Source organism: Hemitrygon akajei, chromosome 11 (genome assembly GCF_048418815.1).
Source record: "Hemitrygon akajei chromosome 11, sHemAka1.3, whole genome shotgun sequence".
NCBI classification, from domain to species: Eukaryota; Metazoa; Chordata; class Chondrichthyes; order Myliobatiformes; family Dasyatidae; genus Hemitrygon; species Hemitrygon akajei.
The window spans coordinates 70806924-70825002 of NC_133134.1; the positions used below are offsets into that span (position 1 = coordinate 70806924).

Sequence of the window (18079 nt, forward strand, 5' to 3'; positions counted from 1 at the left end):
ATCTAAAAAGAACTGAATCTGTCTTTTCATAAAATCACAAAAATCCTGACGTTTTAGTAAAATTGAGTTAAATCTCCATCTATAAATTGATTCCTCTTTATCTATCATTATCATTGTCATTATTAAAGGAGAGTGATCAGACAATATTCTTGCTTTATATTCCACATTTTTCACTCTATCTTGAATATTCATTGATAATAAGAAAAAATCTATCCTTGAGTATGTTTTATGTCTATTTGAATAAAATGAATAATCTCTTTCTTTTGGATTGATTCTTCTCCATATATCAATCAAATTTAGGTCTTTCATCAATGATAGAGTTAGTTTTACTACTTTTGATTTTGTAATAGCTTTTATTGATCTATCTAAAACTGGATCTAGACAAAAATTAAAATCTCCACCTATTAATATTTTATCATGTGCGTTAGCCAAATTCAAAAAGACCTCCTGTATAAATTTTACATCATTTTCGTTTGGTGCATAAATATTCATAAGAGTCCATAGTTCTGAAAAAATTTGACAATGTATAATTAAATATCTTCCTGCCGAGTCAATTAATACATTTTGTATTTTAATTGGTAAATTTTTATTAACCAAAATTGCAACTCCTCTCGCCTTTGAGTTAAATGAAGCTGCAATAACATTTCCAACCCAGTCTCTTTTTAATTTCTGATGTTCTATGTCCGTTAAATGAGTTTCTTGTAGGAAAGCTATGTCTATTTTCATTTTTTTAATATATGTTAAAATTCTTTTTCTTTTTACTGGTCCATTAAGCCCATTAACATTAAAACTTAAAAAATTCAATAAATTAGTCATTATTTTTAATTATGTTACTCCAATCTATAATAATACCTAATCTTTCAACTTTCATGGTATCCTGGGAAATCTTTTTAGAAGTCTCCATGGTGCTATGTGTGGCCCCACCAATAATCCAGGCAAAAAAGTAAAAGAAAAATAGAGTATAAGGAAAAAAACAAAATACCCCCCTACTAATGTTGTGAAAGAAAAAAAAGCACAACATTACCCCCCTCTGTTGTACGGGTCATGGCAATCGCCATGATTACACATGTGAATCCCGTAGTAACCGATTCAAAGCTCCCCATCCCCCCGCAACGTAAAAAGTATATATATAAGAAAAGAAAAAAAAACATATTATTCTCAATTAACATTTCTAAAATTTTACTTTTCTCCCTTGTATCATCCTTAAATGTCCATCAGTTCCATTCGCTGTCTCTGTCTTCGTCTTTAACCATTACGTTTATAAGTCTCTACTTTTAATTAGCGAATAAATGGAAGTTTTTGTGCGAACACCTCCGCGTCTCGATAATCGGGAAAAAATTTTTTTCCCTCTTCCAAAAAAATTATCAATCTTGCTGGGTGGCGCATTAAAAATTTATAACCTTTTTCCCATAAGACTTTTTTTGCTGAATTAAATTCTTTCTTTCTCTTCAAAAGGTTATAACTTATATCAGGATAAAAAAGAACTGGTTTCTCTGCTATCATCACTGGACCCTTTCTTCTTCTGGCACCTTGGGCAGCCGCCCTCAGAATCTTTTCTTTATCCTGGTATCTTAAACATCTTATCAAAATTGATCGCGGATTTTGCTCATCTTGAGATCTTGGTCTTAAAGCTCTGTGCACCCTTTCAATCTCAATTGAAATTTCTTCCCCCATTTCCAATTTTTCAGGGATCCATTTTTGAAAAAAATTTATTGGGTCTTCTCCTTCGGTACCTTCTTTAAGTCCAACAATTTTAATATTGTTACGTCTACTAAAATTTTCAAGCTTATCAATTTTTTCCACGAGTTGTTTTCTTTCTGATGTCCAGGCATTATTATCAACTTCCATTTCCTTCATTCTTCCATCCATGTCTTCCATTTTAATTTCCAAATCTGTAATTTTCTTTTCCATTTTTTCTTGTTTCTTTGTCATTTTATCAAACATAGCCTCCATACTCATTATTTTTTCTTTAATTACTTTTTGGTTACTTTTAATTACTTTTAATGCATTTAATTTATGCATTATTTGCCTCAAAGTCTTTTGTATATTTTCAGAGGAATTCTCATCTCCATCTTTGCCTGATTTATCCAGAGAGTCTGATTCTCTCTCAGAATCGCTGTCACTTTCAGTTGAAGTCGCTGTTGGGATTTGTAGTTCTTGTTGCTCTTGTTTGCGCATGCTCGCTCCTTTACGCTTGCGCAGTTCTCGTTGATCTTTTCCTTTAGAAATGGCCGATGTTGCTGCAGTTTCCTGTTCTGTTTCGTCAGTAATGTGTTGTACCTGAGTACGCGGTTCTTCGGTAGAAGTAGGCCTTGATTCTTTTCGAACTTGAGCTGTCTTCGCGGTGGTATTTTTCTTCGTCCTCTGTCTATGAGACATAGCTTAAAACAATCCGGAGTAATTTATAAGTAACCTTATGAAAGCATTGGCTAATTTTTCTTCATTTAAACATTGATTTATTGATTTTTTACGGGAGGGCTGGGTTCCAGCGTCTCGATCCTACGTCATCACGTGACGTCCCCCCCAAACGTGTTTGAAGATACCTCTGTCCACATTAAAATGGATTTTTGGGCAAATCTCCTCCTACTGGGCATGTGTAGGACACATCTACAGAAAACAAGCGACATACTTGGTGTTGAATCTCCCTGTGAAAGTGCGCGTTTGTGCAGTTACAGACTAGAAAAACTTTAAAGGAAATTGCCAAACGACAGACAGCTGTTGGCTCTTGTGCAGGAGGACTTAAAACTACTGGAGCATATGGAGGCAGTGGACAAGGAGTTCACGAACAGTATGACCCGGCTGATGACGAACATTGAAAAACTGACTAACTCTGTTGCATTAATAAAGCACCTTGTCAAATGTATAAAACATGTCTGCATCACTGTTATCTTGTATTTCCATACAATGTTACATTAGGCTGATACACATCTACTGTCAGAGAAGTACTTGTATAAAAAGGTAAACCACCTTCATACTAGCAAGAACAGAAAACAAGGCAAAGTGAATATACTTATTTATTCAGTAAGTTATGGGTCAAAGTATTTGGTGAGTATATTTCTAACTCTTCAGTCTTGTTGTCTGCTCTAAGATTGTTAGGTTGTGTGGTGGGGGGGGTTGCGTTCAAGAAGACAATGAAATGCTGCACTGCCGCCACCATCTGTTCTGACACATCATGACAGTGTATTTAAAAATCTCTGGTTACCTTGTCCACACTACTCTGCCCAATTGGCATTTTCAAATTTACACTCTGGAGGGCATTTTAGAAAAGCTCCATTTTCGGGGGAGGAAAATGCCGTTTCAGTGTGGACAGAGGGTCAAAACTGTTGCATACCCCATGGGTATCTTGTGACTGTCTTATGACCATGATGTAATTGAATATCTTGTGAGCATGATGCAAAGGTCCTGTGATGGTGGACTGATGTAATTTTCCCGCCAGTGTGAAGTCACGTGATGACATGTTCTCAACAGGTATATAACAGGAAACCCCTGTTGTTACGCAGTTGATTCGTCATTTAATTCGTCGGTTACTTCGTTATGCTGCGTATTTGTCTCATGACGCAGTTTCGTTTTAAAGTGGAGTTTTACTTTCTATTGTAAGGTACAGAATCATTTTGCCGGCAGATTCGCCAATCGCTGCCAGTTTTGTTTGATATACCTTTGATTTGATTTTAAAATCTAAGTATTAGAGAGGAAGACTTTACTGAAGTACGGGAACCCAAAGGTTCGAGTAAAGTTGGTGTCGTTCGGCGGTTTTATGAAGGATCAACCTTATTGAATCTTCGTTCAAGAATAATGGCCGGCATCTGAGATAACTTCTGCAAGAGTAGGAAGGTTTGGTGCAGTGTCTATACTCCAGAATAAAAAGGTCAGTTCCTTTAAACTGTTTTATTTCCGTCGTTGTGAATCCTTCAGACAAGGCATATTTCGGCTGGGATCAGCAGTAACGTCACATCTTCGAGGAATTCTTTACTTCAGGAAAGTCTCTCCTAATTGACTGTATAAATCACCTGGACTTTCAAATTTACATTTTAAGACTGTGTTCGCATTTACCACTTTAAGACTGTATTCAAATCTGCCATTTTAAGTATTATTCCAGATATTGGCTGTTTGCTAAATTGCCATATAGCAGTTAACTTCCGGTTAATTTAGTCGTTTGTTTACTTTTCATTTTTGTTGAGCAGAGTTTAATAAATGCTTATGTTTGTTTATAAAACCCGACTCAATTCTATATTCATTGTTGCTGGACACATTAAAAAAAAGAAGAGAAAAGGCTTCAGTTACAGATTTATCCAGTCTATTGTGAATGTAGCTTTAGAATATACTGCAAAGATATGGAAGAATGTCTTGTGATTGGATGAGACTAAAGTGGAACTTTCTGGCCTCAACACTAAGTGGTATGTGTGGTGTAAATTTAAAACTATGCATCAACCAGGTAACAGCATCCTGACTGTAAATCCTGACTCATTACACCCAACTGGGTAATGAACCTGGTCAGGTGGCAGACCTCTTGGTGGGGGAGCATTTTGGTGAGAGTGACCACAACTCCCTTAGCTTCAGCATAGCTATGGAAAAGGGTAAAAACAGACAAAATGGGAAAGTGCTTAAACTGGGGAAGGGCTAACTATGAAGGGATGAGGCAGGAACTAGCGACAGTAAATTGGAAACAGATGTTCAAGGGTGAAAGCACAGAAGTAATGTGGAGGAAGTTTAGGGACTACTTATGCTGGGTTCAGGATAGGTTTGTCCCACTGAGACAAGGAAAAAATGGTACGAAAAGGGATCCGTGGCTGATGAAACATGTGAGGCAACCCATCAAGAGGAAGAAGGAAGCACATGTTAGATACAAGAAGCAGGAGGGGCTCGAGAGAAATATAGGGTAGCCGGGAAGGAGCTTAAGAAAGGACTTAGGAGAGCTCGAAAGGGGCATGTGAAGGCTTTGGCATGTAGGATTAAGGAGAATCCCAAGGCCTTCTATGCGTATGTGAAGAACAGAAGGATGACAAGAATGAAGGTGGAGCCACTGAAGGATAAAGAGGGCAACATGTGCCTGGAGGCGAAGGAGGTTGGGGAGGTCCTAAATGAATACTTTGCTTCAGTATTCACAAGTGAAAAGGACCTTGATCAGAGTGAGGTCGAAATAGAACAGGCCTGTGTGCTGGACAATGTGGAGATTAAGGAAGAAGTGTAAGATTTTCTTAAAAACAACAAGATTGATAAGTCCCCAGGGCGCGACATGATATACCCCAGGTTGCTGCGGGAAGTGAGAGAAGAGATTGCTGGAGCAGTTACTATGATCTTTGAATCCTCTTCAGCTACAGGGGGAGGTGCCGGAGGATTGAAGAGTGGCAAACATAGTTCCCTTGTTTAAAAAAGTTAATAGGGAAAATCCTAGGAACCATAGAACAGTGAGTCTTAAGTCGGTGGTCTGCAAACTATTGGAAAGGATTCTTAAGGTTACGATCCACAAGCATTTGGAGAAGTACAGTCTACTCAAGAATAGTCAACAGGCTTTGTGAAGGGAAGGTCGTGCATCCCGAGCCTAACTGAGTTTTTTGAAGAGGTAACAAAAGAAATTGATGAGGGTAGGGCAGTAGATGTGGTCTACATTGATTTTAGCAAGGCATTTGACAAGGTCCCCCACAAGAGACTCATCCAGAAAGTCATGAGGCATGGGATCAGTGGAACTTGGCTGTTTGGATAAAAAAAATGGCTTACAAGAGAAAGCAGAGGGTAGTAGTGGAAGGGAAGTATTCTGCCCGGAGATCGGTGACTAGTGGAGTGCCGCAAGGATCTGTCCTGGGATCCCTGCTCTTTGTGATTTTTATAAATGACCTGGATGAAGAGGCGGAAGGATGGGTGAGTAAGTTTGTGGATGACACGAAGATTGGAGGAGTTGTGGATGAAGCTGTAGGTTGTTGAAGGTTACAAGAGGATATAGACAGGATGCAGAGTTGGGCAGAAAAGTGGCCGATGGAGTTTAATCCAGATAAGTGTGAGGTGATGCATTTTGGAAGGACAAACCAGAAGGCTGAGTACAGGGTTAATGGTCGGTTACTTAAGAGTGTGGATGAACAGAGTGACCTTGGGGTTCAAATCCATATATCCCTCAAGGTTGCTGCACAGCTTGATAGGATAGTTAAGAAGGTCTATGGGACGCTAAGCTTCATTAATAGGGGAATTGAGTTCAAGAGTAGAGAGGTCATATTGCAACTCTACAAATCTCTGGTGAGACCACACTTATTATTGTGTTCAGTTCTGGTCACCTCATTATAGGAAGGATGTGGAAGCTATGGAGAGGGTGCAGAGGAGATTTACCAGGATGTTGCCTGGATTGGAAAACCAGTCTTATGAGGCAAGGTTAGCAGAGCTGGGACTTCTCTCTTTGGAGCATAGAAGGATGAGAGGGGACTTGATAGAGGTCTACAAGATTATGAAAAGCATAGATAGGGTGAATAGCCAGCACCTGTTTCCTAGGGCACGAACAGCAAATACCAGAGGGCATATGTACAAAGTTAAGGGAGGGAAGTTTAGGGGAGTCATCAGGGGTAAGTTTTTTTTTTACACAGAGGGTTGTGAGTGCCTGGAATGACTTGTCAGGGATGCTGGTGGAGGCTAAAACATTAGGGGTATTTAAGAGCCTCTTGGACAAGCTCTTTCAGGATGAAAGAAAAATAGAGGATTATGGGGTAGTGTGGGTTTAGTACTTTTTTAAAAAACTTTTTTTTAAGGAATATATGGGTTGGCACAACATCGAGGACTGAAGGGCCTGTACTGTGCTGTGCTCTAGTTAAAGAATGAAGATCATGTTATGGGGACGCTTTAGAGCAGCAGATACTGAAAATCTGGTCAGGACTGATGGAAAATGAATGCTGCTAATTACAGAGAGATCCTGGATAAAAACCTGCTAGCCTCTGCAAGAAAGGGGAGGAAGTTCATCTTTCAATAGGCCAACGACCCAAAGCACACTGCCAGGGCAACCATGGAGTGGCTTCAAATGAAGAAAATCGAAGTCTTAATGGCCCAGAGTCCTGACAACCTGATCAAACATCTCTGACAAGACCTGAAAATTGCCGTATAAGGCTGCTCCCCAACTAACCTGGCACAGCTTGACAATTTTGCAAGGAGGAATGGGTTAATCTTGCTCCATCACATTGTATGAAGCAAATAGAGTCTTATCCAAAAAAGAGTACTGGCTGTAAACATTCGATGTTTTGGGCTAAGACCCTTCACCAATGTTCTGATAAAATGTTTCAACCTGAAATGTCCATAGATGCTGCCTGGCCTACTGAGTTCCTCCAGCATTTTGTGGGAGTTGCTTTGGATTTCCAGTTATCTGCAGATTTTCTCATGTTTGTGAGACTACTGGCTGTAATAGCTGTGAGAAATGGTTCAGCAAAGTACCAAGCAAAGGGCGAGGAATACTTCTGAACTGATGACATTGCAGTTTTTGAACTAGATTTTCATTCTTTACAATTTTCCCTGTTTTTTGGGCTGTACTGGGGCAAAAAGGTGCATGATTCACAAAAAAAAACTCAGTTAAACTGATCAAAATCCCTGGTTGTAATACTTATTTATGTGAACAAAGGGTTGGAGCCTAAATACTTGGACAAGACATTGCAAGTCTCCATATAGAACCTTGAGATTCATTTTCCTGTGGGCATTCAGAGTAAATACAAGATACACGATGTCTATAAGGCTAGGGGAGAAAAAACCAGAGGACATGGGTTAAGGGTGAAGGGGGAAAAGTTTAAAGGGAACATTGGGGGGGCTTCTTTACACAGATAGTGGTGGGAATGTGAAATGAGCTGCCAGATTAAGTAGTAAATGCGGGCTCACTTTTAACATTTAAGAAAAACTTCGACAGGTGCAGGTCAGTGGGACTAGACTGAAAAATGGTTCGGCACAACCAAGAAGGGCCAAAAGGTCTTTTTCTGTGCTGTAATGTTCTATGGTTTTAAACACTCATGCAGATGTAGCTATCAAGGAGATTAGGTTTTCCAGATCACCTACATCTGACATGAAGTACATACCACTGATCCTGCTTCCATTCTCATTACTCTAGACAGGTAATAATAGACAGAGAAAGAAAGAAGGAAAGAAACTTACCAGAAACTTCACTTAGCCTCCATCTTTCGTCACTGAGGCCTCTTGAGCCAAGGCCTCAAACTCTCCACTCCAACAATGTCCACTGCGCTTAAACCTCACATCTTTTTCTAGTCGTTTGCCAAGTGCTTAATAAACTACCATATCTCAAGCCCACCAAATATTTCTAAAAGGTACTCCTCACATTTTAAATCTCATGCATACTACTCGAAACTAGCAAATACTCACAATATTTCAAGCCCACAAAAAAGTAAAAATGATTCAATTTTTTATGCAGATATATTTATTACTTTAGAAAAATTCAATATATAATTGAAGTTCTCAGTGACAATTTAACCATATAACAATTACAGCACGGAAACAGGCCATCTCGGCCCTTCTAGCCCATGCCGAACGCTTATTCTCACCTAGTCCCACTGACCCGCACTCAGACCATAACCCTCCATTCCTTTCCTGTCCATATACCTATCCAATTTTGCTTTAAATGACAATACCAAACCTGCCTCTACAACTTCTACAGGAAGCTCATTCCACACAGCTACCACTCTCTGAGTAAAGAAATTCCCCCTCGTGTTACCCTTAAACTTTTGCCCCCGAAGTCTCAACTCATGTCCTCTCATTTGAATCTCCCTTACTCTCAATGGAAAAAGCCTATCCACGTCTACTCTATCTATCCCCCTCATAATTTTAAATACCTCTATCAAGTCCCCCCTCAACCTTCTACGCTCCAAAGAATAAAGAATAAAGTGTTCAATCTTTCCCAATAACTTAGGTGCTGAAACCCAGGTAACATCCTAGTAAATCTCCTCTGTACTCTCTCTATTTTGTTGACATCTTTCCTATAATTCGGTGACCAGAACTGTACACAATACTCCAAATTCGGCCTTACCAATGCCTTGTACAATTTTAACATTACATCCCAACTCCTATACTCAATGCTCTGATTTATAAAGGCCAACATACCAAAAGCTTTCTTCAACACCCTATCCACATGAGATTCCACCTTCAGGGAACTATACACTATTATTCCTAGATCACTCTGTTCTACTGAGTAGAATCCTAGATCTACTAGTAGATCAGGATTCTACTGTTAACAAATGTCAAGAGCTTAGAATTTGAATCCAAGCATCAAATTTGGACAAGTAACAGAAAAGATTTCCATTGGACAGTAAATTGCATTAAGGGGTATGGCATCTCAGCAAGGAAGTCAAGAAAGTACTAGATCAATGAAACAGTAAAGTTTAAAAAACTATCAGGAAGGAATATAGCTTTAAACTGGATGTTGACCTTGCTTTAGGTGTATGAAATTTATATCCTCAAGAAGGACAAAAGTACCTCACAACCTAAATAATGAATGGATGATGTTTGTTAATTTACTGCAGGTCTGCATGTCAATATTTTACTATTAATGATAAAGATAGGGGAGAGGATGATACACTGAGGTAAAGGATAGGGACAATGAGTGCAAGGAGAAAAAAACAAATGGCAAACAAGAGTTGCATACAAACTGAAACACAAGCATTCCATTGTCAATCTTGATTCAATGAACTTAAGGCAACTGTCTTTGGAACAAATCGGCTTGGTTTTGGAGGGGAAACACTCCCAAGTATGTGCTTCCTCTGATTGATAAACCAAGCAAATCTGCAACCTACAAAGGCACTGATTTCAGCCAAAAGCAGTCTTTCTATATTCAGGGTTTTGGAAAGTTTATTAGAATACTCTAGTAGGAATAGTTCTAATCTTAATAAAAAATGTGAACTTTCCAAGAATTGAAGAAAATAATTAACTTCAAGTAAAGAATACTTCAAGTAAAGTTTCCTTTAGTTTAAAAAAAAACACCTTATTTATTAGAAATGCCAAGTTACTGGAAAAGCCTGTAAGTAAAATGGCCAATTTTCTGGCAATATGTCCTAAATCAGAAAATAAATCTTTTACTTCTGATATTCACAGCTCTTTAAAGGAGTAATTAAATGAATACTAGTCATGAATTTTTATTAAGATATAAAGATCTTAGATTAACTATTTGCTTCAGGATCATTCAAGTGCTAACTCTTCAGAGGACAAAGCTCCATGAAATGTTTTGTTTGAGGTGTGCAGGAACCATGTTATTGTGGATGAGATGCCAAAGCTAATTGCAGCAACCTTCCTGTATTTACTTTTACCCTCTAAATTCCAAGGTCTTCAAGGGCTGCATTACATGCGGAGAAAACAGCTGGGAATTAAATTTCCTGTGGAATTCAAGTGGAGCCACGGCAGAGCGTATATTCAAGAAATCTAGCTAGCAAAGGACAGCCTCACAGTACTACCAATGACACCACCCCACCACCACTTAATGCTTCTCAACTGTTCTCAGTTAGTGGAATGATAAATTAGAATTGAAAACAAGGAAAATGATGCAACTCTTCCATTACTTTTAGTTGATGTTAGCATAAAGAAAATTTTGAGTAGCTGATCTGAAAATTGCCTTTTCAGAACCCAGAACTTGTTCTGGTTCAGGAATCTAGATCACAGTCCATGACAAAAGGTTAATCTCTCCCATGCCAATTCTTAAATGAAAATATCAACCTTTATTATAGTATACTTTCTTTTATACAAAAGAAACTTATCGAATGAATGCCCTTGAACAGAATGCCAGGTATTTCCTTAAATACAGGAAAATTATACTTAATGTTTTGTAAAGAGTGCTCACAATAACAAAATCAGAAGGAGAGCCTTTACCTGCAGCAGGTCATCACTAAGTACCTCTGTCTTCTCAGCTCTGAAATATAAAGCACCAATGATTAGAATCACATCTGAACTCTTGGGAAGAGTAGAAAACATAGTTATGTGTTCCATAACTTGTGAAGCCTTTTCTCGTTTGCTGAGCAAACTCTCCCTCCAAAAGTCTACTCATGTACAGCTCTAACACACTTTCATCAACTAACTCTCAATATGCATTAGTCGTAATCATTTAAATTAAACAATTCTATTAAATGCTCACCACAAAATATTATACAACCTATTTGGAGTAATTTTTCTCTCATTCAGTGCTGGATTTAATACAACAAACGTGTCAATTCTGAGTTAGTAAAGGGAATACACCCATAAGTCATGGATATTCGACCGGAAAACTGACAATGCCAAGGATCAGTGCATTGATGAGTAAAAGGAGGGTCCAAGAGCACGTCTTTGGAGGACACCAAAAGCCATAACCCTCAACATAATAAATTCCACTTGTCACTGTTCTGCCCATCTTACCAACAATACTAGTGGGGACAGGTTCAGAGAGGTTGAGTAATGGACATATCCAAGGAATCTCCAAGAAATTATGAAATTTTTTTGGGGGAGAGGTACCAGGAAAATTGAGGAAAATTCTCCAGTTGATCAAATTTGGATCTACACATGCAAATCCTCAGGACCTTTAAGTCACAAACTCCAATTGGTGTGCACACACCCTACACAGTAGGAATTATACATGTGACAAGTGTAGCTAGTGGTCTGTCTCCATGGAAAAATTCCTGTTCATACGATTCAAGATAAACATGAGAAAGATGGCAGAGGGACAAGAATAAAGGATGAATGTAAATGTCTTACACATGGCTTCAATGGCATCCTTTAATCCTCAAACACATTGGAATAGAAAATCATGTAAATAATGGTACATGGTAGGCAGAATGCTACAGTAGGAAATCCTATGGGTGTTAAGTTCACACCCAACATCTAACTTTACACAGTATTTCCAAATTCCCCAAGTGAGCAATTCTTGGTTAAAACCAAGACCAGGAGAAATTACAAATAGTTCACTGGAAACATTCTGCTTAACTTCCTTGGAACATTAATATTGCAACCACCAGACATAAGTTAGGTAGGCTGAGTCTGCATCAATTGCAAGTTGCATTCAGAAGAGATAATCTCCCTGTTCAGAATTCCAGTATTAGCCAATTGGCTTAAATATCCATTATTCTTTGTAGTTATTTCAATCTCCCCATCCGCAAGTTTAATCAGACCTAAAATGCAATAGAGAATTATGGATGTTGCCTGTCCTGGGGTAGGAGAAGGTGGGTGTGGGAGGGGGGAGGGAGAGAGGGGGCAGAGAGGGGGGAAAGTATTCTTAGAGATAGTATGTATAATTATCTGGATAGACAGGGTCTGATTAGGAACAGTCAACATGGATTTGTGCGTGGAAAATCACGTTTAACAAATCTTATTGAATTTTTTGAAGAGGTTACGAGGAAAGTTGACGAGGGTAAAGCAGTGGATGTTGTCTATACGGACTTCAGTAAGGCCTTTGACAAGGTTCCACACGGAAGGTTAGTTAGGAAGATTCAATCGTTAGGTATTAATATTGAAGTAGTAAAATGGATTCAACAGTGGCTGGATGGGAGATGCCAGAGAGTAGTGGTGGATAACTGTTTGTCAAGTTGGAGGCTGGTGACGAGTAGTGTGCCTTAGGGATCTGTACTGGGTCCAATGTTGTTTGTCATATACATTAATGATCTGGATGATGGGGTGGTAAAATTGGATTAGTAAATATGCAGATGATACTAAGACAGGTGGTGTTGTGGATAATGAAGTAGGTTTTCAAAGCTTGCAGAGAGATTTAGGCCAGTTAGAATAGAGGGCTGAAAGATGGCAGATGGAGTTTAATGCTGATAGGTGTGAAGTGCTACATTTTGGTAGGACTAATCAGAATAGGACATACATGATAAATGGTAGGGCATTGAGGAATGCAGCTGAACAGAGTGATCTGGGAATAATGATGCATAGTTCCCTGAAGGTGGAATCTCATGTGGATAGGGTGGTGAAGAAAGCTTTTGGTATGCTGGCCTTTATAAATCAGAGCACTGAGTATAGGAAACACGAGGAAATCTGCAGATGCTGGAAATTCAAGCAACACACACAAAATGCTGGTGGAACATAGCAGGCCAGGCAGCATCTATAGGGAGAAGCACTGTCGATGTTTCGGGCCAAGACCCTTCGTTGAAGGGTCTCGACCTAAAACATCAACAGTGCTTCCCCCCATTGAGTATGTTGGGATGTAATGTTAAAATTGTACAAGGCATTGGTGAGGCTAAATTTGGAGTATTGTGTATAGTTCTGGTCACTGAATTATAGAAAAGGTGTCAACAAAATAGAGTACAGAGAAGATTTACTAGAATGTTACCTGCGTTTCAGCACCTAAGTTACAGAGAAAGGTTGAACAAGTTAGGTCTTTATTCTTTGGAGCGTAGAAGGGTGAGTGGGGATTTGATAAAGTATTTAAAATTATGAGGGGGATAGATAGAGTTGACGTGGATAGGCTTTTTTCATTGAGAGTAGGGGAGATTCAAATAAGAGGACATGAGTTGAGAGTTAAGGGGCAAAAGTTTAGGGGTAACACGAGGGGGAACTTCTTTACTTAGAGAGTGGTAGCTGTGTGGAACGAGCTTCTAGTAGAAGTGGTAGAGGCAGGTTTGATATTGTCATTTTAAAAAAAATAGATAGGTATATGGACAGGATAGGAATGGAGGGTTATGGGCTGAGTGCAGGTCGGTGGGACTAGGTGAGAGTAAACGTTCGGCACGGACTAGAAAGGCTGAGATGACCTGTTTTCATGCTGTAATTGTTATATGGTTATATGAAATCTCAGCTAGAATGTGCCAGAAGGCATGTGGGACACTGAAGTCAGCTGGAAGGATCTACTGACTGATGAAACCAAAACTGAGCTTTTTTGGGCATTAGACCAAACACTGCACATCATCAAAAACACACCATCCCTACCATGAAGCATAGTACCAGCTGCATCATGCTGTGGGGATGCTTCATTGCAGCAGGCCCTGGAAGGTTTGTGAATATAGAGGATAAAATTAATGCAGCAAAATACAGGAAAATCCTGGAGGAAAACCTGATGCAGTCTGCAAGAGAAATGCGACTTGGGAGATTGTTTCCAGCAACACAATGACCTCAAGCTTAAAGCCAAAACTACAGAGGAATGGCTTAAAAACAACAAAGTTAATGTCCTGGAGTGGCCAAGTCAGAGTCCAGACCTCGATCCAATCAAGAATTTGTGGCTGGACTTGAAAGGGGTGTTCAATCACAATCTCCATAAAATCTGACAGAGCTTGTACAGTTTTGTAAAGAATGGGGAAAAATTGCAGTGTCCAGATGTGCAAAGTTGATAAGAGATCTGTCCACACAGACTCAAAACTGTAATTACTGCCAAAGGTGCATCTACTAAATACTGACTAGAAGGGAGTGAATACTTATGCAATCAATTATTGTGTTTAATAATTGTAAAAGGTTTGGACCAATTTGTAGGAATTTGTTTTCACTTTGTTACAAGTCTTTTCTGATGATCAGTATCAAAAAGCCAAATTAAATCCACTGTGATTCAATGTTGTAAAACATGAAAACTTCCAAGGGGCGGGGTGTGAATACTTTTTGTAGGCACTGTACGTGGAACATCACTAGTCATTGGCAGTCAACTAAAAAAGGTCCCCTTTATTCCCACTCTTTTGCCTCCTGCCAGTCCCAGTCTCTCTCCAATGCTAGAATCTTTCCTGTAATACCATGGGCTATTCTCTTGTTTTGCAGCCTCATGTGTGTCACTTTGTCAAATCCTTCTGAAATCCCAAGTAAACAGCATCTACTGACTGTCTATCCAGCCTGTTATCTCCTCTCCAGGACCTCCTATAAATTTGGCAAGCAAGATTTCCCCTTAAAGAAACCATGCTGACTTGGCCTATTTTATCATGTGCTTCCAAGTACCCCAAAACCTTCATTAAAAATGGACTCTTAACAATATGCTAACCACTCAAGTCAGACCAACCAGCCTATAATTTCCTGCCTTTTGTCTCCCTCCCTTCTAAAGAGTGGAGTGACTTTTTTTTTGAATTTTCCAGTCCTCTGGAATTATTCAGAATTCAGACTCTGGAAAATTACTACTAATGCCTCCACAATCTCTTCAGCTACCTCTTTCAGAATTCTGGGGTGTAGTCCATCTGGTCCAGATGACTTGTTTGTTTTGCTGCTGTAATTGCTGCTACTTGTGTTGCTCTACTGAACATCGTAGGCATTCTATGTTGTCACCGGAATGTGTGGTGACACTGATGGCCTCCCTTCAGTACACCCTTTAGTGTGTTGGTTGTTAACATAAATGTTTTGATGTACATCTGAGAAATAAATCTTTCTTTTAATCTCGTTATTTAAGGAGGATACACATGCATCAGAGGTAAGGATCATGAAGAAAAATTACACAGAATGGACTCATGCCATACGGAGTTTAAAAGAATAAGAAGCATTTTATTGAAACAATTTTCAGGAGCTAGTAAAGAAAATTTAGCAAGCATGTTTCCCTTGGCAGGGCAAATCCAGAACTTGGCATTGAATTGAATTGACTTGATTTCTTACATCCATCACATACATGAGTAAAAGTCTTTATGTTACATCTCCATCTAAATGTGCAATCACAGTCATTTATAATAAATAGAAGTCAATGTAACATAGGCATAATTTCAAGATAATGGATTGCCACTTAAATCCAGCAACCACAATCATATTAAATGGTGGAGCAGTCTTCAATGCCATGTAGCCAACAATGCTCATATTTCTTAAGTTCTCAATTAAACTTTACCCTGAAACAGTCAAATTATTGGAAAACATTTCATGTTAGGCTTCCGGTACAAGCTGCATAATCTTACAGGTGTCATGAGATTTATAAACTATCTTTTCCACCTGGCCTAGATCATCAAATAGAATTGTACACATATCACAAATATCTGAACTAACCCTCCCCGCCTCCAACCACTATGGAGCGTCTTCTACTTTGGACTAGCAGCCAGCACGTGCAGTTTTTGTTTCAATATCACATTCCATAGTGTTCTGAATAACAGCGATGCCTCTGATTGCAAGCATACAACTTAGTTTCCAGGTTCAAGAATGCTGAGAAACTGTACTAGCCAAATTTATGCAAAAACAGTTTACAATATCTTACTAATCTTTGACTTTGACATACTGCATGCTCTTTGACTGGAGTTGCTATGATGCTGCTGAATTTGATTTAGCTATCAAATTCTGTGCTGCTATTTGCTAGTTATAAACAAAGTGGCAGGGAGAGGAAGATGTGACAGAGTGGAACTGCGCAACTGTTGGAAGAAATGACAAAAGATGATGTGTTGGATTTGGAGCTTGTTGAGCGAAAATATGTAAAAAAAACAAGGGAACGCTTTGATCCTTGTTTTTTTTTGCTTCAGATTCCAGCATCTGCAGTCCTTCCTGTCATCCACTGGTATTGTTATCACTGTTATTGTGATAGTGCGCTGAGATCTGATAAGATTATGAGCCTCATAGGCAGAGTAAATAGCTAGTATCTTTATCCCAGGGATGAAATGTCTAATACCAGAGGGTGTGCATTGAAAGTGAGAGGGCCAAGTTCAAAGGCAATGTGCAGGACAAGTTTTTTATACACAGAGCAGAGGGTGCCTGGCAGGCTGGGTGCGGAGGCAAATTTGACAGAGGTGTTCAAGAGCCTCTATAGGCATAGGAATGTGGACATTATTGATTACCGTAGATTCCGGACTACAGAGCGCACCTGATTAAAAGCCGCTGGCTCTAATTTTAGAAATAAAATCAATTTTTTAATTGTAAAGGCCGCACCGGATTTTAGGCCGCACCGCTACTTTTAAATATACATACGTATCGGTAACACAAATTACGTTGCATATACTTTTTTACCGAACAGCACGAACAACATTCCAATATCTCCTAGCGACTGGTAAAAATATATATACTGCAGCCTACCAGGAAAAGTTATTGATCGCCTTTAACTTAAAAGCAGCGTTTTCGCTCGGGTCTGACGCGCTCGCGTAACGCGATCGGGTCTGATGCGCTCGGGTCTGACGCGCTTGCGTAACGCGATCGGGTCTAATCGGGTCTGATGCGCTCGCGTAACGCGATCGGGTCTAATCGGGTCTGACGCGCTTGCGTAACGCGATCGGGTCTAATCGGGTCTGATGCGCTCACGTAACGCGATCGGGTCTAATCGGGTCTGATGCGCTCGGGTCTGACGCGCTTGCGTAACGCGATCGGGTCTAATCGGGTCTGATGCGCTCGGGTCTGACGCGCTTGCGTAACGCGATCGGGTCTAATCGGGTCTGATGCGCTCGGGTCTGACGCGCTTGCGTAACGCGATCGGGTCTAATCGGGTCTGATGCGCTCGGGTCTGACGCGCTTGCGTAACGCGATCGGGTCTAATCGGGTCTGATGCGCTCGGGTCTGACGCGCTTGCGTAACGCGATCGGGTCTAATCGGGTCTGATGCGCTCGGGTCTGACGCGCTTGCGTAACGCGATCGGGTCTAATCGGGTCTGACGCGCTTGCGTAACGCGATCGGGTCTAATCGGGTCTGACGCGCTCGGGTCTTGCTTTTCTTCGAGTGTTTTCCATGTTGATGAGGGTGAGTACAAATGACTGATTTACAATAATTTAATTGTGAAAGTGCGCTTGATTTATCGTACAATTTCATTGGACCTCTGTGAACTACTCATCAATTTTATTGGTCTACTGTTACGAGGCAAAATGTTTACGAGGCGGCATGAAAAAAAACCATGTATTAGCCGCTCTGGATTAAAGGCCGCAGAGTTCAAAGCTGTTCAAAATGTGGGAAAAAAGTAGCGGCTTATAATCCGGAATCTACGGTAGTTTAAACACAAGATGTTGGAAATCCAGAGTAACACCCACAAAATGCTGAAGGAACTTAACAGGTCTTGGTGCAAAACCGGACCTACTGAGTTCCTTCAGCGTTTTGTGTAGGGTTTAGTTTAGCTGGGCAATTAATAAGTATGGCAAAGGGCCTGTGTCTGTGCTGTCCTATGGCATTTTAGTACAAGGAGTAGTGGGATACAGGCCTAATACGGGTAAAATGGATTAGTGAGAAATATGTCACTCAGCCTGAAGGGTCAGTTCTCGTGACTCTGTGAGCAATCCCTTAATTTGAGACAGTAACTCCTGCTTCTAGACAC

At 39.9% G+C, this 18079-nt stretch overlaps 1 protein-coding gene across 4 annotated transcripts in view; it reads right to left on the reverse strand.

Annotated features, from left to right (window-relative positions):
- The window catches only part of LOC140735696 (rho GTPase-activating protein 17-like), a 192805-nt gene that overhangs the window by 99315 nt on the left and 75411 nt on the right, over window positions 1-18079 (reverse strand). For all 4 annotated transcript variants that reach the window (XM_073061075.1, XM_073061073.1, XM_073061072.1 and 1 more), the window contains exon 2: window positions 10822-10861. In XM_073061075.1, the coding sequence (XP_072917176.1) occupies window positions 10822-10861 (40 nt within the window). The remainder of the gene's footprint in view (window positions 1-10821; window positions 10862-18079) is intronic.